We start from the raw sequence: 24,566 nt of genomic DNA, 5'->3' as shown, positions 1-24,566 counted from the left end.
GTGACAGACCAAGGGCCCAAAACTGCTGTGTACTGAATCCCCAAATCACCTCAAGAGAATATATATAACCTGATGTAGTTAAAGATATTTCTGCTCATTGCAAAGGGTTGGAGTAGATGACCTTTAAAGGTCTCTTCTAACACAAAATATTCTATAATTCTAATCTATGATTATTTTCAAGCAGCCTGAGAGAGGAGAATGACAAAAGACTAAGTTCATTTTTATTAGTTTACTTTGAGGGCCCAATCCTTTTCTTTCTAACTGACTAGTTCATGCTCCACACAGGGTCCTCCTTCATGAGAACAGTGCTTTTGCTTTGTTTCCCAAGCCTAGAACAACAAAAGTTAGGCTATGTGGTACTGGAAAAGGTAGTGAGAGCAAACATGGGGAGAGCATTTTCCCTCTCTTATTCCTTTCTCCGCATCAAATAGCACACGTGGGTACAAAATGCCAGCACAAGTGGTGATGGGTTGTGCAGATGACAGCAGGGAGAACAGAGCCATGCTCTAACCCCCCCATCTTGCCAGCACAATGAAAATCCCAATAATGCACGTGGTGAGGATGCTGGGTCTGTTTGGGTTGCAGGTTTCCTTTGTACAGATGAAGAGAACAATAGGATGGATGGAGTGTGGTGGTTTATTCTGATTTAGTTACTTGGGCACCTGCTGAAATGCAAGGCTCCCTTACACCATCAGAGTAAAATATTTGTGCATCCTTTCATTAATAAAACCAACATTCTGGAATATTTTTATACTTTTCATAAGCAATGTTTTTGTTTTTTTCAGGAATGACAGAGACAAATGTCCGTCAATGTCACCAGATGGTTTTTACTCTTTAAATACAATTTTTTCAAAAATACATGTCTATAATTTTGTGAATCCTTACACTCTGCAAGGCCATCTTATATTTGTTAATTGTAACAGCCACAATATGATGGGTGTTTTATATTCATTCAATAAAACATAGTCCCTTTCTCCAAGATGTTCACCTGTAAGTGTCATGCACTTATGTCAGGAAACATCATAATACACTGGTGACAACACTGCAGAAGTGCTGTTTATTTTGTTTTTCAGCATATAGACGTTTGTGTACTTGTGTATATTATTAAGTGTAAGCATCTGAATGTCAACAGATTGATCTTATATAAAATATTAATAGCATGTTATGCTTTTTATTAGTCTATTATTTATATCTGCAGGTGCTGTTTGTAGGATCCTCCAGTTTATAGTTTATTTTTTGCCCTGTGCTGAAATTCTGGCAAGTTTAGAGTATGTTACAAAATAAAGACATTAGAATCTGTCTCTCCTTAGCATTCTTCCCTTATCATGTAGCAAATGTAAGCAAGCAGTTATCAGTACAGATTTTGTCAGTACTGTTTAATCCCATTTTCAGTTCCAAAAGGTCTATAAGCAATTTAAAATTTTCTCCAAATTATCCTCACATGACCCAGTCATTAACATCAGTAGCTAAATATTCAAAACTCTAAAACTAATCTACATTTTTCAGGAAAAATAGAAAGTACTGCAAGTTTTTGGGGTTTTTTTTTTTGTTTTTTTTTTTTTTTTTCCAGTTATTCTTTTAGTTCCATTTAAGTTAACAAACTTTGTGTCTTGTTGGTAGCCACATAAAACCAGCTCATGCCACGAACACAAACGATTCCGAGATGTCCCTCACTACAACATCCATGCCAAGAAAACAAAGACATGCCTGCATGAACAGAACACAAGGAATTTTTAAATATGAACCAAAAGGTTCAGTAAGATTGAGGGTATCACCAGCAGTGTATAACACAAGCCTCTTACCCACACCACGTTTTAAGGCTATTAAGAACTTAAGAGTTTTAAGCATAAACAAGGTTTAAAAAATAGCTTGGGAGAAGCAAGATGGAAAAAAGAATATTACGAATAAATGGGTTTGTTACAGGAAACCAGCTTTAAAGATTGTATGAACATGTATGAATATCTCCTGCCTCCGGGACCAGCCCTCCATTATCGAGGTATATCAGCACTGACACAGCAGAATTTCTGCAGCTCCTGGGCTGAAGGGTAAGATCCAAACCATACCCAAAAGAAAAGACATCTGCTTCATTCCTATTTCCCATTCACAAGGGAGATGAATCTTCCCAACGCCTCTCCAGGTCCTCTCTGTGCCACTGGCTTGGGAAAACTGCTGAGCGCAGCTGGAGAGTGCCCGTGTCCCTGTGCTGGCTCCTGCAGGACAAAGGCTCGGGCAGGCTGTGTGTGGTGTGGGTTCTGAAGGTGTGGTGAAGGTTTGAGGCTCTGCCCAAGGTGTCCCATGAGTGGGACAGAGCGAGTTGAGAAGGGAATCTGTCCCAGGAGCCGCTGGCTGGCTCTGTGTGTGCCCTGTACGTGTTGCGTGCTTGGTGTGTGCCCCCTTGTCGTGTGCTCTTACACGCTTCACTCCCAGTGTGTGTGCCTGAGTTCGTGGGATTCCAGGGACAGCTCTGCGTGGTGCACATCCCGCGTGTGCCTGGCTCCAAAAATCTCTGCTGAGGCAGACAGAGCTGGGACTGTGCTCATGACACCCCGCAACTCGAAATGGAACGAAGTGGGATAGAAATGACACAATACACAACTTCTACCCCAGCAGGAATGGGGAGCAGCACAGAGTCCCAAAGTCAGGGAGAACGCAGCCCAGGGACTTTCCATGACCCTGCTGTCCACAGCCAGAAAATACACCTTTGGTAGGTCACCAGGGAAAACAAACAAACGACAAAAAGAAAAAAAAAAATTCCACAAAAAACAACCAAACCTCAAACAGACAAACAAAACCTCGCCGAAGGATCAAACCAAAATAAAACAAACCATCAAGAAAACAAACAAACAAACAAACAAAAAAAGCCCTCAAAACCCAGCCTGATCTCTTCACCAAACTTCTACCCAAGGTCTGGCCGCGGCCAGGAGCGGAGGGTGCTGCCGGCTCCGCTCCATCCCGGCCCGGCCGAGTGCTCGGTGTCCGGACAGAGCCCGACAAAACCCTCCAGCCCCTTCCCCAGCCCCAAACTCCTGGCGAGCTGGAAGTCGCCGAATGATTTGGCTTTAGTCGGCTGGAGATTATCTCAGCTGGAGCCGCGAAAGCCATTAATTAAGCCAGCTATTTAGGATTTTTAATGCGATTTAAATTGGCCCTTAGAACAGAAAAGAAAAGAAGAGAAAAGAAGAAGACAACAGCGCTAATGACAGCGCGTTAAGATCTGAACACAATGATGGGCTATTACACGAGTCCCGAGGCTCTTGTAAGGTTCAGAAGAGCCGGGAAAAGGGAAGGAAGGGCCCAACAAAGGGAAGACAAGGAGGTGATCTGCCCTTCCCTCGGTGGGCTCAAAGCTGGGCGCAGGGACAGGGTCCAGCCGCAGGGATGGATCCTAATCCGCACCGAGCCCCGCTCCAGCGCCTGGAGCTGCCGGGAGGGCTGGGAGAGCTGCAGGGACACGGCCGGGCTCTGGAGACCTGCAGGGACACGGCCGGGCTCTGGAGACCTGCAGGGACACGGCCGGGCTCTGGGACACCTGCAGGGACACGGCCGAGCTCTGGGAGACCTGCAGGGACACGGCCGGGCTCTGGGAGACCTGCAGGGACACGGCAGGGCTCTGGGACACCTGCAGGGACACGGCCGAGCTCTGGGGCGGGGTGCTGGGAGCAGGTGGGGATTCCTAGGCAATACCCGGGGAATAGAAGAGGACAAAAGTGGCCAGGGAATTCCAGGCGGTTTGCCAGAACATGGTGAAAGAAGACGTCTTGAAGGCCTTTTCAACCTAAATTATCCTTTGGTTCTATGATTCTGTGTCCCAGGTACCCATTCCTTCATTCGGGATGCCTGGGGAGATGGTAACAATCCAGAACTCTATTTTTCCCCCTTGGTTTCCACATAGAACATCAGGGGAGAAGATTCTCCTCGGGCGAGTGCAAAGCCCTCAGCCCCGGCCTTCACCCTCCCCCTCCAACCTCCTGCCCAAAATCTCACCCCTAATGACTGAGTCGTTAGGCGGTAGTTTGGAGTGTCAAAAATTAAAATTAGAATGGGGGAGAGGATCAAGACTCAGCGAGTGCCTTTCAAATGAGAGGTGATACCACAACTAAGTACATAAAAGGCAGAGGCGAGAAAGGGGAGCGTCTTTCTTCAGATTTTATTGGTGGACTTTATGGTGACTGATGCTTGAGATTTTAAGAAGAGGGTGGTTATTTTTTCTTTCTTTCTTTTCTTTCCCTTTTTTTTTTTCTCCAGTCAAATAAGATCTGAGGGTTGTTCCTAGCCAGGCACTAATGCATTCGGATGTCAGTCACCTCTAAGCGATTTGACAAACTCAAGATCTCTTAAAACGTGCAGAGTTCAGATCATATTAATTCCCCAAAAATGTTTTGATTCAAAGTAGTTTGTATTTTATGTTGCCAAGGGCAATCGAAAAAGAGCTATTGCCGATAGGTTGGCCCTTCTCTCTTCATGGCCCAGAGGCGATAGCAGTATTTAAGCTTCTGAAATTAGCCTGGGGCAGGAACGATGGATGATCACAAAGCGAAACAAGAGCTTTTTTTGGAGTTTGCCATCTCGATTTCATAAAACGATGCAGGCCAAATGTCACCGTGTTGTCTTTTTAATCCAAATATATGGAGGTGAGGACACCAAGCCTGCATACACTTCATGTCCGAGGGATGGGGAAGGGATGGGTGTGGAAGGGGGCTTGGATGGCATTTTCAAAAGAAGTGTGTAGGTCCTCCCTCCCTTCCCACCACCCTCTTCCTTCCTTCTCCCCTTTTCCTCCTTCTACTGCATCTAAAACACTCAAAACCAACCTTGTACAAAATACATGTATATATTAGTGACAAAAATAAAATAAAAAGTCTGACACGAGATGTTTAAAATATTAGGGAAGCCACTCTCGAGTTAATATATTCTTATTGATCTATTACTAGAAAAGAGATGTGATTTATTTATACGGGATACTGTATAGTTCTTAGGCTCAGGATGTTTTGATTACTGCTAACACCTATCGCTTTTTTTGAAGTCGGACAAAATATTTATTATGTATTTTTAATATACATTTGAAACTTATACTCTTGCCTTTGATATCTTCCCTGCATATGCCAAGAAACAGATAGCAGTGCAGGAGTAGTTCAGCACTTAAATCAGGGTTCAGAAGACCTTGCATTTTCATGCTGGATTTCTTTTAGTATCAATCTTTAAATGCTTGAATAATTTGATCTCTTTAAAAAGAGAGAGAGAGGGAGAGAGAGACACCACTACCATCATCTGCACAGGTAATTGGAGTCTCCTTAAGAGGAGCTGCAGAGCTGAATAAACTGGAGTTGAGCTGAGCTTTGAGCCGCCCTTCAACTGGGAAATGAGATCCGCAGTCAAACACGAAAGACACAGACCCCAGCTGATGGGGACTCTGCCTGCCTCTCTTTCAGCTAACGATCTCCGCTTCTCGGAGGTCAGCTCTCGGATGAAACCCGAAAGAATTACCCCTCTTCCTAGGGATAATTATCCTTCTTCCTAGGGATAATTAGAATACGCTGAAATCCGAGACACAAGGACTTGGGCGAGCTCAGGCGCCGGCAGCGCCAGCGGGGCAGGAGTTTACAATCCCTCTCCCCAGCGTCCCGCCAGCGGTGCCCAGGGAGGGGACAGCAGCTTTGGCGTCCCCGCCGTGTCCCCGCTGCCGGTCCCCGAGCGCGGCTGCGAGGCGGGGCCGGGCGGGGGGCGGCGGCCGAGCGGAGCTGTCCCTTCAGCACCACCGCCACCGCCGCTGCTCCGCCGCTCTGCCCAGCCCCGGCTCCGGCCCGAGCCGGGCAGGGACAGAGCCCCGAGCAAAGCCCCCTCCCCGGGACAGCGGCTGGAGAGCCCGCTCCCCATCCCCGCCCACCGCAGGCGTGCGGGACTGGTGCTCCTGCAAGAAACAATTTTGGTGCAGTGGGAATAAAGTTTGTCTGGGGAAGCGGCTGAAAGCAGTGTCCTGACACAAAAGTATCACGTCACCCAAAATATCTCCTGAGTATCTGGGTTTTCTTCTGCTGTATATCATGAATAAGGGGAGAACAGCACAAGAAAATGAGCATTGTGAGAGGCTGAGTAGCCAAGTGTCCTCTCCCAGACTGCATTACGTGGTTTATATCGGGAGTGAAAGGATGTGTTTAAGCTTGTACGGAAAATGTGTTCCTACGTTAGGCCTTTAGACGAGTGTTGTTTCTCTTCAGGGTAAATGACGGTAATAACAAACTTCCCGGGACATTCAAATTTCGCAAATTCTGTAGATACGTGTACTTAACACGAGTTCCAAACCTCTCCTCTAACTTTGATGTTCGATATTTACACTGACAGATGGTTATCAAATGAAGTGACACTCAAAAGCGAGTTCCACACCGGTCTGTAGCGCCACTGAAACCACGTTTCCCAAAAAACTCCTTTTTTCCCCCCTCACACGAGATCAAACTACCGATTTAACAGCCCGGCGCCAGGGAACACGTTTCTCAAACTATCAAGGATCATCCCGATTAAACGCGGAATGTTACACCGAGTCAGGAAAACTGAATTCAGAGGGAGTATCCGAGAGCTACCGAGGAACAGATCGTTGTAAAGTGCAAATTGACTGTGAAATACGAAGTGCTCTAAGAGAGTTTGAAATTACTTCTGACAAACGGCAAATTACCACTTTTTCGGCAGTAAATCCAAACTACGCCAAACAGTGGGGGAGGGAAAGGCAGGGAGAGATGGAAAGGGATGTGTGTTTACAAAAACTGATAGACGCAAGTATTTGTAACCTCTTACCTCTTCTTATCACACCTCCTTGCCCGTTGAGTACAAGTCCACACTGGGCCTCCACTGAGCTCTTAAGTAATGAGGGGGAAACAAGGAAAGAAAGGAAAGAAAGAAATCAGACACAGAAACCCGCAGAAAGTTCACACAGCTTTTGCTTTGTTACATGACTCTCCCAGGAACAATAGTTAAGGTGAACTAGAAAAACATAGTTACTCTCAGAGAAACCAAGTGAAATCCCCTCTCCATCCTGCCATCTGCCCCTACCCCACCAAACGCAGAATAATTTTCTTTTCATTGCCATTTAAACAAGACTTTATCCCGAACTGGCAACTTAGACCGGCAGTTACATAGCAGGATAGACAGACAAACAAGTACTTTTGAGAGAAGTGCATTCCCGCTAGACAGTTGCACGCACAAAGCTAAAAATATGCTTTTCTGGTTTTGTATGTTTAGGGGTATATTTATGTTCGGGCACACAGCTAAATTCACAGATGTGTTTTGGGACGCGCATACACCGACTTAGAAAGTGTGCACAGAAGTAGACAAAGAGCACAAACAACAGATGACCTATTGGGCTTTGCCGGCTCCACAGAGTCGTGAGGGTGCTGTAACAATGCGTGTGTCCGCACATAGGTGGGGATGAATATGCATCTGTGTGCGCACACACACAGGCACCCCTGTGTGAGCGAGGGGTGAAGAACTATCAAAAAAACCTGCCTAGGGCTTCTGGTGCACGTCCGAAGAGATCTCACTTCTTTATTCTCTTGTTACAAGGCTGGTTATTTGGGGATCTTCGCCCTCCTTAATAAATATTTTTATTGGAGTGATAAAAGACTTGAAAGGGTTGGGTTTTCTTTGGGTTTTTCCTTATGTTGGGGTTAAAAAAACACAACAAACCAAACCTAAATCTTTGCCCAGTGGAAATGTGTTAAAGACGCATTTTCCTCTACAAACAAACGAGGTATTGGACATGAAAGAGGCCTTTAAGGGTGTTAACCTATTCAACAGCCCGTGAAGAGTTAAGTAAATGCGGAGAGAGTCGGTGCATAATAAAAACCCCACTTTACAAAACAATCTTTACAGTCCTGGCTCTCTCCCCCACTTTCACCATATTGGCCCTGGCCCTGTAAGACCTTCCTTTTCAAGGCTCTTTTTTATTTTAAGTGTTCTGCCTTAAAGTGATTATGAAATCAATATGAAAAAAACTTGGCGACTGAGCATAAATTAAAGCGGTGATGGGAAAAGGTGTGACAGTTTTCTTTGTTGCCCATGGAAAATCTTTTTAGGGCACTGAAAGATGCCACTCCAGCTCCAAGACTGTTTGCATCTGTTAGGCTGACTTAAACCGCCCTCGAAACTATTGGACATTCACTTAAAATTCTGTGCAGGGAAAAGTATATTTACATTTGTTGCATTTGAAATGAGGCATATGCTGATGAACGTTTTAAAAAGAAAGACTAAGGAGAAAGGGGTAGACTGGTTAAACCATAATTTTTGTTTAAAAGTATTTCTGTGCAGTCCTGTTTCTGCTCGCCACCAAAACGCTTCCCTCTACACCCGCAGTGATATTCACGAGAGTCCAAATTTGTTCTGAAACATCCAAGTCCTAACGACAAATACTAATATTTTCAACTTCTCACCACTCAGGCTTTTGATACCTCTGTACACTCCCTCTTGTGTTCAGAAAAAGAGGGAGGAGGAAAAAATAAAGAAGAGATTAAGTACAAATACCTAAGAATTTTATTTGATAATAACTTGTGATCGAAAAATTAATATTTTCCAAAGGAAAGCTGTTGATTTTCTTCTTCCTTAAATAAATAAAAAGAGGCTGTGCCTCTAGCAGCTTAACCAACATTTTTTTTTTCCTTTTTTTTTTTTTTTTTTTTTTTTTTTCCTTTTAGAAGGGAAACATGTTGTTTGGTCGGATGACATTGCATAAATGACCAGTTGAATGGCACTAAGTCGAAAATTGGATAAACTATGGTGCTTTTTTGCCCGGGACTTAGGCATTGTCTGCTGTCTTGCAAACGTTCCTAATCCCCTCTTTTGAAAAATACAAGGCTTTGTGCCTGCCAAAGAAAAAAAATTTGTACAGATACAAAAAAATCAGCAGCAGACGTGGTTATAAAAAGGAGTAAATAGGTTTTAGTTGGGGTTGAGCTGTGAATGGCAGATTTTTTTTTTTTTTTTGGAAGGGTGTAACATAAGGAGATCCTTGTGAAAAATGTAAACAAAAAAATGGCCAAAGAGGACAAAATTATATGGTGAATTTTAGTAGAGAAAAGTAGGTTTAAATAGCTAGGTTTTACTCATCTGAGGTATAAAAGATAACATTATTTGTTGGTGGGTTTATTTTCCTCCTAGAAACAAAAAATGGGCAAAAATATTTATTTTCCCTGATATAGATAGATTGTTTGGATTATTTTCCGTGCTTTGATTTTAAGAAAAGAAAATAAACCTTCATTTTACAAATTTCGGATTGATTTTTTTCCCCCCCAAGCCCTTGACCACTACATCTTTTTGGAAAGTCCACCACGATGAGCTTTGTATGCCAGGGAGCGAAGTGTGGGGGAAAAGTGAGTACAGTAAATACGGTCCCGTTTGTCTCACGCTGCTGTTGGGGAAGCCCTCAGTTCCTCAGCTTGTCGAGGGAAGGAAGGTTTGCTTTTTGATTTGGGGCACATTTCGGAATGGAGGTTAGATACAGGATGACGTTCTTTGCAATTTTGGAAACCAATTTCATTTAAGCAACCGGCTCAGTTTGGCGGAGGTGAATTTTTAGCGCGCGGGAAAGGATTTCTGAGCGGAAAAAGCTGAGCTTTTGATACACAGAAATAAAATTTTTTAGATGGGTGCAGGTGCCGGTTAGGGTGGAGTGGATGAATGATTAGATAGATAGACAGATGAATTTAGCTTTACCTACTTTATCTCTCACCCTGTTAACACCTAGATCGGATAAAGCGAGGTATTTTTATCATTCTGACTTTTTTCTGACGAACATTTTCTCCCGTTTATCTCTTTCCTCCCTCATATCTCGGAAGGTTTGCCTTTGTAGGTCTGTCGGAAAGGAGATTTATTTCCTGCTCTGTCTTTTTTCTCTTTTCCTCCTCCATGCCTTCCTTAAATCACTTGCCTGCTCTATCGCTGCAAAGCGCTCCTTGCGCCGAAAGAGAGGAAAAGTTTAGGAAAAGCAAGAAGATGGGTTTGTTCTGGTTTGATTTGGGTTCTGTGTGACTGGGTAAGGGCTGGCACACGCACATTCACCCCCAGATCTCCGGGGGACCCCCACGGTTTCAGCCAGCACAGAGACACAACCCACGCGGCAAAGGCAGGCGCGAGGTTGGTTTTGTTTAATTTGTTTGTTTGGCCAAAGAAGACCACTAGTTCTGTTGATTTTTTTTTTCTTTCCCCTTCCACATTTTTTTCTTGCTGCTACTAATCTGGAAGGGACGGGCGCTGGATCGGGTTTGGGATGAATCTTCCCTCCTTTGTATGAGCGCTACCGAGCAGAGGAAAATGGGGGTGGGGGTGGTGGGGGGGTCCAGGACAGGGGGAGGGGAGGGGTAGGTACCTCGAAAGGAGATCGCATGCTATTTACCTGCAAATCGTCTGCTCCCGAGGCTGCAAGCCCGAGGCTTGGTCCTGGCAGGAGTCTTTGATCTGGATGCATCCCATATTGGGATCCATGGCTCATAAGAGACAGGTCGTGGCGGCGGTAAGCATCTAAGCACCCCAGCTCTCTCCTCTGCTCGTCCAAGCAGGAGGACTTGAGTGCCCGCGCATTGTGCAGGTTGATAAAATCAGTGGGTTCTCCATGGTGGATCTGCTGGTAATATTGCTGGGAGTGGTGGAGAGAGTTCAAGGAGTAAGCGTCGGGGTTGACTGCCGGGTGGCTGTGTTGGAACTCGTAGTGGAAGGACTGGTGGTGCAGTGGGGTGTACTGGTGGTTAGTGGAGAAGTACGGGGAGGCGAACTCGGTGCCCGTGGTAGAGTAAGTGAGAGGAGATGAGGAGGAATAGGCGACGGTCGAGTTGGCCACAGACTCCAGGCATCCAAGCTGCATCAAACGGTAACTGTTTGATCCGTCATGACGTATCTGAAAGGAAGAAGTGAAAAGAAGACCCCAAAACTGGAGGTTTGTCATTGAAAACCCCCGGTACGGTTCTTCCAAGCACGCTGTCCTGCATAGCTTCTCCCCCTGCAGAAGCGTCTAAGCCTGCAAGCAGCAACCCCAGCAACAAAAGATCCTTTCCTACCTTGGGCTGGTGCCATAAAGGTCTGTTCAAAAAATCATAAACAGCCCAGCCTGTCCTTAATACTGTCAAGTGAAAGGAATCCACGCACTGAAATAAAAACTATCTATCTATCTATCTATCTATCTATCTATCTATCTATCTATCTATCTATCCATCTATTCATTCATCTATCTATCCATCTATCCATCCACCTCCTGATCACAGCTGTAATATCTGGGGCTGACACAAAAAAAAAAGTCATCAAACAGAGGAAACTACCGAGAATACACACAAGTCCCGTCCCTATGTTACAGCGTTACACATTGAGAAAGCTTTGCCGCCTGCTTGCCTTCCTTTCTTTCTTCCTTCCTTCCTTCCCTTCTTTTTTTTTTTTTTTGAACCCCTATTTTTCTTTCTTTTTAAAATAACGAATCAGATCCAAAATTCCCCCCCTCTTTTCCCTGCGTTTCGAAAGAAAGGAGAGTCCTGCTTTTTTAGCGAGAACTCCCCATTCCTGGCGAGCTGGTGGTGATTTCTCTCCACTTCATTATATTATTAGGGGTATTATTCTGATTTTCGTTCTGGCAACGGTTTTAACGTGGTAATGAGTTGCCCTTGCTGGCGACAGATGTCATAACGAATTTTCTCTCTATACTTCTTTAAGTTATCTCTGAAGCCGGATTATAATTAAACGTAACGGTCCAATATGGATTTTAAAAAAATGGAAACAACCACACAGGCACATACACACACACAGATGCACACACACATCCACACACACGCGCGCACGCACACACACACACACACACACTCACACACACAAAATACCTCTGCATCGTGGACGAGACCTGGAAAGGTAGTTGACATTTTTTGGTTCTCCGAAAAAAAAAAAAAAAAAAAAAGGAAAAACCCCCAAACCTCGGATAAAACCCCCCTCCCACAATTAAAAAAAAAAAAAAAAAAAAAGAAGAGGAAAAAACCCCCAACTCTGGATAAAACTCCCCTCTCCAAATTAAAAAAAAAAAAAAAAAAAAAAAAGAAAAACCCCCCCCCTGGGAAAAAACCCCCCCTCCAAAAAAAAAAAAAAAAAAAAAAAAAAAAGGAAAAAAATTGAAAAATCCAAAGTTCATGTATTTCCCCAATTTTTTTTAGAAAAAATCTCTACAGACAGAGAGAATTTGCAATGTATCTGCATAGATCAGATCTCTCGCTTTTCCATGCACCTCCTTAAAAACCTGTAGGAACAAAATTTTCCCTCTGCACAAAAGCTGCTCCCTGGATCAGATTTTGTACTTGCTGGGTATTTCTTTGGCTGATGTCGTAGGTCCCTTGGTAATATAGAAGTTTTGAAAATTAAGCATCAGCACTGAGAACTGGGAGGACAATAGATAGAGGAGCTTCATCCCAGGAGACAAGGAATAAATATTGTATCTTCGCCTAATAAGGAACTGTAGGTTCTTTCAACATTTTTATACAATTTTTCCTCCACTCTTTAGAATGCTTTTTCTTACCCAGGCTAATATGGGAACTAATCTGATCGAAGGGGGTATTTTGTGTACATTTTATTGGGAAGACATAAAGCTAATATATACAAATATATATTATTAAACCATCCTTTTCAATAGGTAAGTGCTCCTTCCTGTTGATTATACTGCTTCTAAATACTGACCAAAATCTAAGATTGCACATTTGTATGTGTGTCTGTTTAAGTGTATTTTTTTCCTAAATGAAAACTATGTGGTTTGTTTTGGTTGGGGTTTGTATTTTTTTTTTTTTTTACCCTTTCATTTACATCGAATTTAAGTCCACCCCACACTCCAACCTGCTTTTAAAGCTGCCTAATATGTTATCTTACAGGCTTCTTTAAATAGCATTTTCAAACATAAAACTAGGGTGAGACCACAAAGTATCACTGCAGTGACATATGATATTATGGAATTATACATAAAATACATATAGATCTACGGAATTACATCTGTAACAGGCGAAAGAAAAATAGGGAAGGGGACGTAAGAGCTAAAGACCACTGACAGCTCGTTCGACATTTCCAAGTGCCGATATATTTTGGAGATGGGAACGCACGGAGGCTGCGTAGCCCTGGGTGGCAAAGCTGAAGGGGTACGTGATTTATTTATTTAGTGACACCGGTCCGAGGAGCTGCCACTCGGGGAATGAGTCCTGTCTGCCTGCTCGGCGCCCCCCTGTTCCTGTGCCCCCAGGTAGCGGCTCCCCAGCCCCGCAGTGACTGCGGGCTCCGCCCGGGGAGCGCCCGGGGGGGCCGCCCGCTGCCGGGCGAGCTCGGGGTGGCCGGGGGGGACTCACACACCCACCGCGAAGATGCCAGCCCAAATGGCATTTCCCGACGGGGAGGCTCTGCTGATGGCTAGCTTCCACCCGAGATAAGCCTGGAGATAGGAGAGGGTGTAACTTGCTTTTAATTGCCATTTAATTTGGGTCGCGTTTAAGCGTTTAAGCTGCGAAGGTGTCTTAATAATAAGCCGGAGGCAAAGAGGCATGTGGCTCCCTGCCTTGCTCTTTCCTTTTTATTTATTTATTTTTTTTAAGGTCCAGGTTTTGGGAGGGTTTATTGGTATCTGTTCATGCAGGCTAACAGGAGCTGTCACTCAGCCCTCTTTTCTTCCTACAAATGGACAAAGGCACACGACTGGAATGGAAATGCATTGTCTGAGATGGCAAAGTGCGGGTATCCCGGCGGGAGGGTGTGTGGAGCGGGAACACATCACACCTCTCCAGAGCGCTGCTGGGGAGCGGGGCTCCACCCGAGCCCCCCGCCCCGCCCGGCCTAGCGGGGAAGGAAGGAAGGAAGGAAGGAAGGAAGGAAGGAAGGAAGGAAGGAAGGAAGGAAGGAAGGAAGGAAGGAAGGAAGGAAGGAAGGAAGGAAGGAAGGAAGGAAGGAAGGAAGGAAGACAAATATTTCTCCCCAATATATTATTAAAAAAAATCCAGAATTTTCTCCAAGTTCAGATTTTGTTTGATCTTCTCAAGATTTTGATACTTGAGAGAATTGAAAAATGCCACAGGACAAAACCCACCCTTATGATGCGAACAAACTTTGCCCTTTCCAACACCTCTTTGGAGTGTGGAGAACGCAGTGGATTCAGCCACATCAGCCTTGAAGAGGAAGGCTTAGACCTGACAAAAAAAGTTAACACACCTTGAGCATACCTTCCTAAAGGAGGGAAAGGCAGGAGAGGCATTCCTTCCCTTCGAGAAGTCAGACAAGCACCCTCCCAAACATTCATGGCAGAGCACTCCGCATCTCTGTTTACTCTGACTATTTGCGCTGTGCCACTTCAGTCCCATCTCTGTGGTTTGGTTTTGTTTTGAGAAGGGATGAGGAAAAGTTTTCCTCGAGGTGGCCGAGCAAGCCCGGCTCAGGGCATGAACGGGGCACAGACGGCGAGGGGACAGGACCAGGGCGAGCGAGGCGGCGGCAGCGCGGAGCGCGCCGTGACCCGGGCACTGCAGGGCGGCCGCGCTCCCCGGCGAGTCACCCCGCAAGACACTTGCTCCTTTACGCACTCATTCATCTTATTTCCAGGAAACCAAGGGTGTGAGAGAGGGATGTGGGGACACATTCCCTCCTGTTCTGCGCCGTGGGTGCCGCGGTCCGGGGATCGCCCCGCTCCGAGAGCCGAGGGGAGGACGCGCGCTGCGCAAGGGCCGGCGCCTTCCCAGCTCGCTGCCCGAGCTGCCAGGAGATCACCCCGCTGAAGGAGATCAGTTTTGCCAGAGATCTTTCCCCGTCCCGACCCCTTCCCCCTCCATCCTCCCTTCCCACGCACACGCAGCCCAGACGAGCGCACCGCCACGCTCCCAGCCAGCGCGGAGCCCAACTTCGTTTCAAACAACAACAAAGCCACCAAAATGGTTTTGTTTGGAGGAAAGTTTATAAGAAACCCGGCTTGCCAGATGCACGTTACTGGTCAGTTCCATCTGTTAGCTTCGTTTACAGACCCCAGAAAAAAATCATATAGACCGTTTGCGCTTTTAACTCCCCCCAATCCAATTAATAACGCGAGTCAAACTGCAAAGCACTTATTAATTACTCCCAAAGAAAAATCTTTCAGGAAAGTTAATTGGGAGCTTTCTGGTTTTCCAACCAGCGCTATGAACAGAGCAGACAGACTTTGCCTTGAGTTTCATTGTGGCTGAGCACATTGTTTATCCCCTGCCTAAAGTTTACTTCTGCTTCTGAGCTACAGATTTATATATATATATATATATATATATATATAATTTAATTTTTTTTTTTTAAGGAGTCTGGAAAAATCGGACTGGGCTGGGAAGGGTGGGGATTCTGAGGGAAAAAACACCAAACACACAAGAAAATTTAAAGTTCCTCTCTGGGATCATCTCACTTCTCCTGATTCATTGAAGTGTGTAGTGTCTGGTGCTGCTGCAGGGACACAGTCTGGGCTCGACGTCTGGTTGCTGCATGAAAGCAGCTCCCGAGACTCACAGAGCTCTCTCACCTCCTGTTTGTCTTACAAATGTTTCCCAGCATTTAGGAGCCTGAAATCACATTTTTTCACTTTAATTGCTCCATTCTGCCTTAGCTCCTGCATTTTGCTGGTCACCCAATTAAACTTAAATTTATTCTTAATTAAGAGCCTTCTTTTCCACTGAAAGTCACCAAAACTTGGTCTTGCTGGACCTAAACTTCTGAAAGCAGAGTTTCTGGTGTCTGAAGGAGGCCAGAGAGTAGTTCAAGCCATCACAGCCAGCTGGAGTCAGCAGAGTTAGGGTGTTCATCAGCCAGAAAGGGTTTTTTGCTGTCCATCCCCTTTGTCCTCTTCAGTTCCTGAAATCTGAGGGCTTGCAGCTTTAGGAATACTCAGCTGACCCAAAAGAAAAGCAGCCCTGAGGTCACTTTTCTTCATGCCTGGGTCCTGATCATTGCTGTTGACCCTGGATTATCTCAGTAGATCAGAGCATGGTGCTGATAACACCAACCCTGAGCTTTTGATTCCTGTATGGGCCATTCTTTGTCTTATCTCTTTTTCTTCTCCATTGAACTCACCCCTCTTGTCTGGCAGAGGGGCTGAACTTGATCATGGCCCCCTCTGTGCTGAGCCTCACCACCCCATCTCCCTTCTCTGAACTTCACAGGAAGGGAAAGCCCTGGAACAGCCCAGACTTCTGCAGGTGGGAAGGAGGGAGCTGGTAACCTCCCCTCACATACACTCACAGATTACCCACCTGCATTTATAAGCAAACCTATCTGTGTGAGACACGTGGGGTTTTTCCCATTTCCCTTTAATAATTATTATTTTGAGGACACAAATTACATTATATTGCTTTTTCTCTGTCAAGGAGAATGATTTCATATTGGAGTTCACTGAGTGTAGCTATGGGCAATGGAAATGGGGAGTTTTGAAGTGGTTTTCTTCAAGTCTCAAGACATGACATGTCCTGCAAAAGATTTTTCCCTGCCCTCTGGACACAGCTTCCAAACCCACAGCCATATTTCCTCCTCCTCTCAGTTTCTATTCTGCATCACCACAACAGCTGAAAGGCAACATTTTGGGACAGAAATTGCATTTGCAAGCAATTTAAATGCTGTGAATATTTCAGTAAAATAATTAAAGAGTATATCTGGTGTCTTCAGTAATTTCTTTGACTGCAGCAATGCTTCCAGCTTGTTGAGGCTTTCACGAAGACTTGAGGGCAGCTGTATTTCAAGCCAGGTGTTACTCAGAGCAAATGTAAAGGGAGAAGCGGGGTGGCTTCAAAGGTGTCAGTATTGATCAATATTGCCTAGCTGTAAACCAGACCATTGCTCATTTGCAGTGAATGTTGTTCACACCATTCCATGCAAGGATCAGGAGGACAGAATTGGTGGCCACTGGATTGCAACCTGACTTCTTGACACCAACCTTCTAGGTGTTTGGTGACAATGGCAAGGCTGGTCCATTGACTGCCTGTCAGTGAGAAACCCCTTTCCATTCATTTTACTGGTTCACTTCCCCCATCCTCATCTTCCTTAGTCTCTTTCTTCCCTGCTGTCTGCTGTCTGTTGCCATCCAAGCAGAGCTGTGAGGCCCACAGTTCCTATTTCTTGTGCTAAGAGTCCTGATGATGTGCCTTCTCTAATTCTGCTTCAAGCCCCCTCTCATCGATCCACAAGTTTACTTCTTTCACAGAGCTGCTCCTCGTGCTTATCCTCTCCACTCATCTGATCTTGTAGTCATTGAATTCCTCCCTCTCTGGGTGTTTTCCCACAGCTCCCTTTGCTGCTGAGTCCTCCATCCCATCTGTCTTTTCTCTCCAGCCAGACCCCAAGAAAACAGCTTCTCTTGGTTTAGTCTTGTCGAGGTGTGGGGATCCTCCTGGGGACTCTGCCTAGGGCCCCTTCTTAGAAGGCTCCTAGGGCTGTACCTGCTCCATGGAGGCCTCTCCACCTGGTCCTCCTTTCCAACAGCCTCTGGTGTATCCTGGTCTTGCACACACTCCTGCTTTAAGGCATTTATTTTGTCACTACTGTTTTGTTACCAAGCTGTCTACCCACCTTCCCTCCCTTCTTTAGGTACCTGCAACAAGAAAAACAGGCTGCCTCCACTCTTCCCCCTTTTGGGATTTCCCCCCTTTCAATCTTCACACAACACTGGTTTTGCCAGTGCCTTTTACTGCCATGTTCCTAATTTCTTTCAGCATCTCTCCTGCATCCCTTAGGGGGGTAACATGCCGACTGTCTGTGGCAGCTGTCCTCGCTCCAGTTCTGCAAATACTGAGACAAAGAAAAACCTCCCTGCCTCCTTCCAACATTCTCTTGAAAGCAAACACTACTTCTTCTGTCAAGTGCTCTTGCCATCCTTTAGAAGCCGTTTTTATTTTCCAGTGACCTCTTCTGTACTTGAAGAATGTCCTGTTACTTTATTTATCTTGCTCTCTTGTGCAGTTCTCTCATTCCACACTCTGGCTGCTCTCCCATCTCTTAGACTTGCTCTCCTTCCTCAGGTAATCCTCTAAGACCTATTTTGTTTTTACCTGATCCATCTCACTCCTGTAGGTCACCTTTTTAACCTTAAATCCTTTTCTGATTCTGTGGCTATCTGAAGGTATTTGCAGCTGTGAGAAACAGAATCACAATAATTTTGGAGAATCCTCTAACAATCCCTTTTTTTTCCACTGGCATCTAATTTCTCATATCCTGTGTGGTTTTCTGTTCTGAAAAGGGAGGTTTGGTTATAATTACAAACTTAAATGGGCTCTAATTCCTCTCGGTGAGAACCTTGACTTCTTGCATATCAGTTACTCATCAGCCAATTCCCCCTTGTTATAAGCTGTTGAGGTTTATAAATATTGGCAAAGGAAGAATTCACAAATATCCTGTTGACATTTTGTGCCCTCAAGTTTGTATCAAGGAAGAAGCCAGAAATTGTCCCTTAAAGAATCTTTCTCTATGATAATGTTTTGGTTTTTTTTTTTTTTTTTCAAGTTGTGATCATGTGTTTAATTGCTCTGACCATCCTTTCTGCTTCACTGAGGAGTTCTCCAGCATTATTGTTGTTGTAAGTTATTTCCACTATTAATACCATGCTGGGAAACTATTAAAAGGAAACACAGACATAACCATCTCTGTTCATGGAATGCAATGGGGTCAGAAATTTAACTGTAGAGCAAAATGAATCCTGACTCTAGGAAACCACAAAATGGTAAAAAGCCCCAAAATGTGACTTGAAAATTAACAGAAGTCCTCACTGAAATTCTTTCCCCACTTCTTGAGGAATTGGAATAGGTTGTCCAAAGAAGATGTGGATTCCCCATCCCAGGAAGTGTCCAAGCCCAGGCTGGATAAGGCTTGGAGCAACCTGGGATAGTGGAAGGTGCCCTGTCCATGGCAGGGGGTTGGAACAAATTGATCTTTAAAGTCCCTTCCAACCCAAACTGTTCTATAATATTGTGATATAAACTTTTGAACCTTAGCCTCTGAATCTAATAATTAATGTAAAACCTTGTGGGTTTCAACAGGGATATTCCTCAGGACAAGAGTGGAATAGTGGAAAAATAGAGATTTTGGAATACCATTCTCCACCATTTTCGCTTAGCTCTTCAAACGGAAGTCCACATTTTGTTTAAAAACAGCCTATTTTCAGCAAAATTTGTGAGACTTTTTCATTGCCTTTTTTAAAACCTAGCTACTGAAGAGAAGATCTGAAGACTACTTCCATAGACAGCAGAACAGGAAGCTCTATGGGATATTCCTGCTCTTTGATGTAGCATAATACCCATACTCAACCAAAGCAAGAGGAAATCTTGTGTGGTGGTGATTTTGCATTAAATCATTAAAATTCCATGGAAATTCTAATCACAGCCTTAGATTTTGCTGCTCAGGAGAAAGCACTGGTGATGGAACTGAAAATCCTGCAGTTATTTGGCGAATCCCTTTGAAAGCTCCATTTTTTTTTTGTCTTGCCAGTTTTAGCCCACAAGGCAAGTCTAAACTAAACTCTCCACATGTAGCCAGCTAAACTAGGGTTTTAGAAACTCTGCTGATCATGAACTGGCTAAGAAGTCATTATCCATGTTATTTTCTGGATGTCTTTCAATGCATGAGGCAGAATCTTATAATTAAACTTCTCTCTGGTAGTGGAGAATGAAAACATCTGTAGACTGTGATGTATTAAAGATGTACCTTATATTAGAATCATCCATAATTAATGCAGACATTCCAATAAATAATACAGTGTCAGGTTCTTTGGATTATTGAGTGTGCTCCACTCTGCTCATGCACTTATGCAGTGGCAGTAATTGTGAACAAGTTTCTTTACCTAATTAAACACTGTGCCCTACTATATGTTTAAATAACATTGAAGTTTTGTCACAAACTTAAAAGAGTAAATCCGTAGGTAAGGCTGACATCTTTGCCCTCAGCTCATGACTGAGCTTGTACTGATCGCTTCTCCCATTTTTCCCCAACCTGTGTGTCTTCATGGATGTATATTTTCATGGATTTTTTACCACTTACATTGAGTTTGTAGCCTTAACACTTTAAAATTAGGTGTAATACCATTAATATTTTAAAGAAATTCTTTTCTCAAGAGTCTGAAATTGCTCTGAATAGCTCAAATAAATCTGTGTTTGGCTTAAGTAATATATAATTTTCACTGAACACATATATTTGCTAACATATTTGAAAATGGGACTTGTATTGACCCAGGAATCCTGGGTAGGTAGGAGAAACCACTATATATTTTTTATTGGTTCAGTATTCAGGCATTTGCTATTAAAATGCATAAGATGTATCCCCAAAACTGAAGCCAGCTACTTCAGAGACATAAGATTCCATCGAGGGAATAGGTATTTATGCTTTAAAAACATATTTTAATTTCCCAATTGATCATAATAGCTCATGCATAAAAGCAAGAAATTTTGAGATTTCTATTACTTTACAATCAGGCATTAAAATTCATTTGAAGAAGGATTTTTTTTTTCTAATTTCTTTCCAGAAATAAGAGCTTTCCTGCAGGATCTGATTTTGGAATGAGATCTCTGGTAGAAGAGACATCATTCACAACCTGACAATAGTTACCAGAGGTTTGATAATGAATGTGCTGGTGGAGCTCACTGTGAGCTCCATTCTGCACCCCAGACTCTTGCCAGTAATCCCTGTCTAAGCCAGTTGTCTCTTTGACCTCTGTGGGCCTGAGCACACTGGTGAAGGTGCAGGGGTCAGGCAGCAAAAGACTAGTACTCCCCTGAATGAGGGACCTGCTCCAAAGATCACCTTAAGTCAATGGAATTCTTTCCCTGGAATTCAAAGAGCTGCAGAAAATGCCCTAAACAAGTATTTGATTTGTATTGTGCCTAAAATATAAGAAGAATAGAAGTGAAAACAAGTATGAAATATTGTCTGTCTGGAAAATGCATTTAATTTCAAATGTTAGTTCCATACTCTGAAAGCTGAAAAATATTTATTGTGTTTTTGAGAACCATGAGAAAAATTCCCTTCCTTCCTTCCTTCCTTCCTTCCTTCCTTCCTTCCTTCCTTCCTTCCTTCCTTCCTTCCTTCCTTCCTGTGAACAGGGCAATTATTCAGTTTCTAAACTGTGAGCTAAAGTGTGATTTTCTGCAGTAATTCCTCTCAATTTGTGTTATCTGGCTGTTGTGGAATGATTATTTGCAGCCCAGTGAACAAAACATGGACAATAAGGAATTTTCCATTGTACAATAATGTACAATAATGACTGCAAATGAAGATCAATGTTTTTAGTAGTTTAAAGACAATGGCCTACAGCTTACTGACCCCAACAGCAATGTGCTCAGCTAAAACAAATGTTTAACTTTATTTCTAGAATCACAAAAAATAAAAAAAAGACGGAAGAAAGGAAGAAAGAAAGGAAGAAAGAAAGGAAGAAAGGAAGGAAGAAAGGAAGGAAGAAAGGAAGGAAGAAAGGAAGAAAGGAAGGAAGAAAGGAAGAAAGGAAGAAGGAAGGAAAGAAAGAGAAAGAAAGAAAGAAAGAAAGAGAAAAAAGAAAAAAAGTAAAAAGAAAAAAGAAAAAAAAAAAAAAAAAAAAAAAAAAAGGAAAAAAAAAAAAAGGCAAGGAAGTGCATTTAGCTCCAGTAAGCAACATTCATTCAGTGTGGAAAGAGACACTGGTATTTGGATTGACAAAGACCAGGATGTAACTTTGGTTTGTTTATTTCAGGGGCAAGGGACATAAGCCATGCATTAAATGATGGTCAAATGAATATATTATCTATCATAAAAACATACAAAATTATTATTTCTAACAATGTTCTTGTATATATTTCTATTTCCTAAATGCAACAAATCTGTGACAACAATAAAGATCTTGACTCTTCTGTGTAAGGATATATCACATATCTATACATCATAAAGGTGTATCTTTCACTTTTATGTACATATAATATTGAGAGAGATTTTACAATAATTTGCACAGCTGTTTCATATCTTAGCTCTAGATGAATCAACACAATAATTGATCCACCTCTCATTTACATCAGCTGAACCTTTTCTCTGCTATTTTGAAATACAGAAACACACTCCTTTACTTGCCATTCCTCCCCACACCAGCTGAGGAAATGCTGAGATGCTGTCAGCAGTCCCACCTGCCTGCACAGATCCAAGTGCATGGCCAAGACTTTGCACTCATACTCACCCAAATTCCTATATTGGTTGCTGTGCATCCAAAAGAGCATAGGAAAATGATGCATTTCCCTCAGCTGGAAATATGAGCATTTGGTTTCATTATAACTGTACTCCTCACCCTAAATTTGCAACCCTTAAAGATTAGCTTAAACAGGAGATCTATTTGGTTTATAGTGATGAGCACTGATTTTTCGCCCTGCAGTGCGCAACACTGGCCTGGCTATTAACAGAGGAGAAAATGTTATTCCCTGTAGCTAGGAGGTTCTGTACATAAAAAGAAGCTACATATCATTGAATCAGAATAGTTTGGGCTGGAAGGGAGCAGAATAGTTTGGGCTTAAAGGCCTCCCAGTCCAACCCTCCGGCAATGAACAGGAACCTCTCCAACTAGACCAGGTTGCTTGGAAGCCTGTCCAACCTAATGTTGATTATTTCAAGAGATGGGACATCCACCACCTCTCTGAGCAACCTGTGCCAGTGTTTCAGCACCCTCACCATGGGAAAAGGCATCCTTACCTCTAGTCTGAATCCACATAAATATGTGTGTGCATTTTTATTTATAAATTTTAGACGCATACATGGAACCTTATCAGCAGCATATTACCTGCTGCCCTGCAGGATGGGTTTCTAAAATGAAAAGTTACTTCTCTTTATTGTCTTCAAAGAACCCCCTGAGCTAGGTTAGTTGTTTGTAGTAACCCAGGGGAGGAAGAAAGCCTGTTTAGTATCCCTCTTCTTTCTTGCAGGCAGAGGCAGGCTGCGATGTGGCCGCCCCCCCTCCCCTCTCCCTCCCCCGGCTGCGGGGTGAGTCCCCCCTGAGCCCCGCCGGCGGGAGCTGTCCATTCAGCACCCGCCCGCCAAAAACAACAAAAGCAGGGAAATATTAATTAATTAAAAGAGGGGGGGGGGAGAGCTAAAAAAAAAAAAAAAAAAAAAAAAAAAAAAAAAAAAAAAGCAAAAGCCAATCTGCTCAATCCTCTGCCTGCAGGCAGACTCTAACGGAAACCACATATGCTTTGCCTCTCCCTATAAGAAATCTTCATTGGGGCATTAAAATACTTAAAAGGATTAGTCGTTAAATACTTGTACATTTGGTTTAATTCACTAGAAACGCTATGTCACAGGGTTACATCAGAAAGCTAGAGAGTTTTAATCTCACTTGCAGTATTTACCTAGATGTTTTATTCCTTCTGCTGCTTGTTACAGGGATAATATTAATATCCTACTCGTCCACAGGGATGAAGTTAAAAAAAAAAAAAAAAAAAAAAAAAAAAAAAAAAAAAAAAGAGCTGGCTTCTGTCTGATGGTATAAAAATATCAAAGAGACTTTTAAGGTAACACAAAACAAAACAGCATGAACTGGAGTGTGGTATTCCTTGCCACCGCCTGTTGCTTATTCCTAATTGTGATGAAGGAGGTGTAAGGAGCTGTTGCTTTTGGAGAACAGAATAATTTAGATTGTACAGGTCTTGGGACATGGGAAATAGTGGCTTTGTTTAAAGCAATTTCCTTTTTCTTAAGTCTCAGTTTCCCTCTGCGACAGGTGTGCACCCCTTTTGTCCCTCCTTTTGCAGTGCTGTAGCTAAAAATTTTGGTAAAAGGGCCCAGAAGGAGCTGTCTTCAAATAAGTAAAGACACAGGGGCTATCAGTGTAAGAAAGGCAGGCACAGAAATGCCAGAAATGCCTTGCTGTGAGCTTCCCAATGGGGAGGGCAGCAGATCTGTGGGAGGACATACTCATGTGAGACTTGCCTGGTTTTGTGATGGGTGGCAGAGAATGTTAAGAGCTTAAAACTTTGCTGAAGTTGTAGAGGCTTCTGCACTGACATTGCTTCCACAGTCTTCCTGTAGCTATATCCAGTCAAATAAACCTCAAGGAATGAGGTTTCACTGAAATTGTTTGCTTTCCAAGTCAAGAGTTGCTTTAGTCACAGTCAAGGCTGTTTAGATGAAACAAACAAAGCAAAACAAAAAAAAAAGAGCTAAGGGTGAAATTCCTGTTCTATTTAATTGAATGAGTGTACTATGAGTGCTACAAATTTCTATTAACTTCAGAAGGAATAAAACCAGTGGGGTGGTATACATTCAGTATTTCCAAGAAAGAAGCCTGGGATTTCTCACAAAAAGGGAAGAAAGAACTGAGACAAGTTCCATCACAAATTTCCCTGTTTGCTTTGTAGTGTCTGAACAGCAGAGCTACTCATAGCCAACCATTTTCACTCTATCCATGGATTTATCCCCATTAGCATTAGCCTCACTGGAAGATCTGCTGTGACTTCAACAAGATACAACCTATTCTCATGGTATTTCCTCTTGGCTACCTACCTGAGTTAGGCAATCTCCAGAAAAAGCAACATAAAGGGTCCTGTTAAAAAAAAAAAAAGAGTCATAAAAATTGTGTCATTGCCTCTGTGTAG

The 24,566-nt window shown here is 43.4% G+C and overlaps 1 protein-coding gene across 2 annotated transcripts in view; it reads right to left on the bottom strand.

Moving 5' to 3' along the window:
• TFAP2D (transcription factor AP-2 delta) overlaps window positions 1-11,879 on the bottom strand; it is a 47,072-nt gene extending 35,193 nt beyond the window's left edge. The window contains exons 1-3 of one of the 2 annotated variants that reach the window (XM_041426193.1): window positions 11,841-11,879; window positions 10,376-10,873; window positions 6,787-6,847 (exon numbers count right to left, since the gene is read on the bottom strand). In XM_041426193.1, coding sequence (XP_041282127.1) covers window positions 6,787-6,847; window positions 10,376-10,873; window positions 11,841-11,879 — 598 coding nt within the window. Of the gene's footprint in view, window positions 1-6,786; window positions 6,848-10,375; window positions 10,922-11,840 lie in introns of those variants that run through there. The other variant, XM_041426192.1, reaches the window with a different exon arrangement.
• Window positions 11,880-24,566: the final 12,687 nt, after the last annotated feature.

This window comes from Onychostruthus taczanowskii, unplaced genomic scaffold (genome assembly GCF_017590055.1).
Source record: "Onychostruthus taczanowskii isolate IOZ18803 unplaced genomic scaffold, ASM1759005v1 scaffold90, whole genome shotgun sequence".
Taxonomy (NCBI): Eukaryota; Metazoa; Chordata; class Aves; order Passeriformes; family Passeridae; genus Onychostruthus; species Onychostruthus taczanowskii.
The sequence above is the reverse complement of the archived record's forward strand: the minus strand, read 5'-3'. Positions and strand labels throughout refer to the sequence as shown.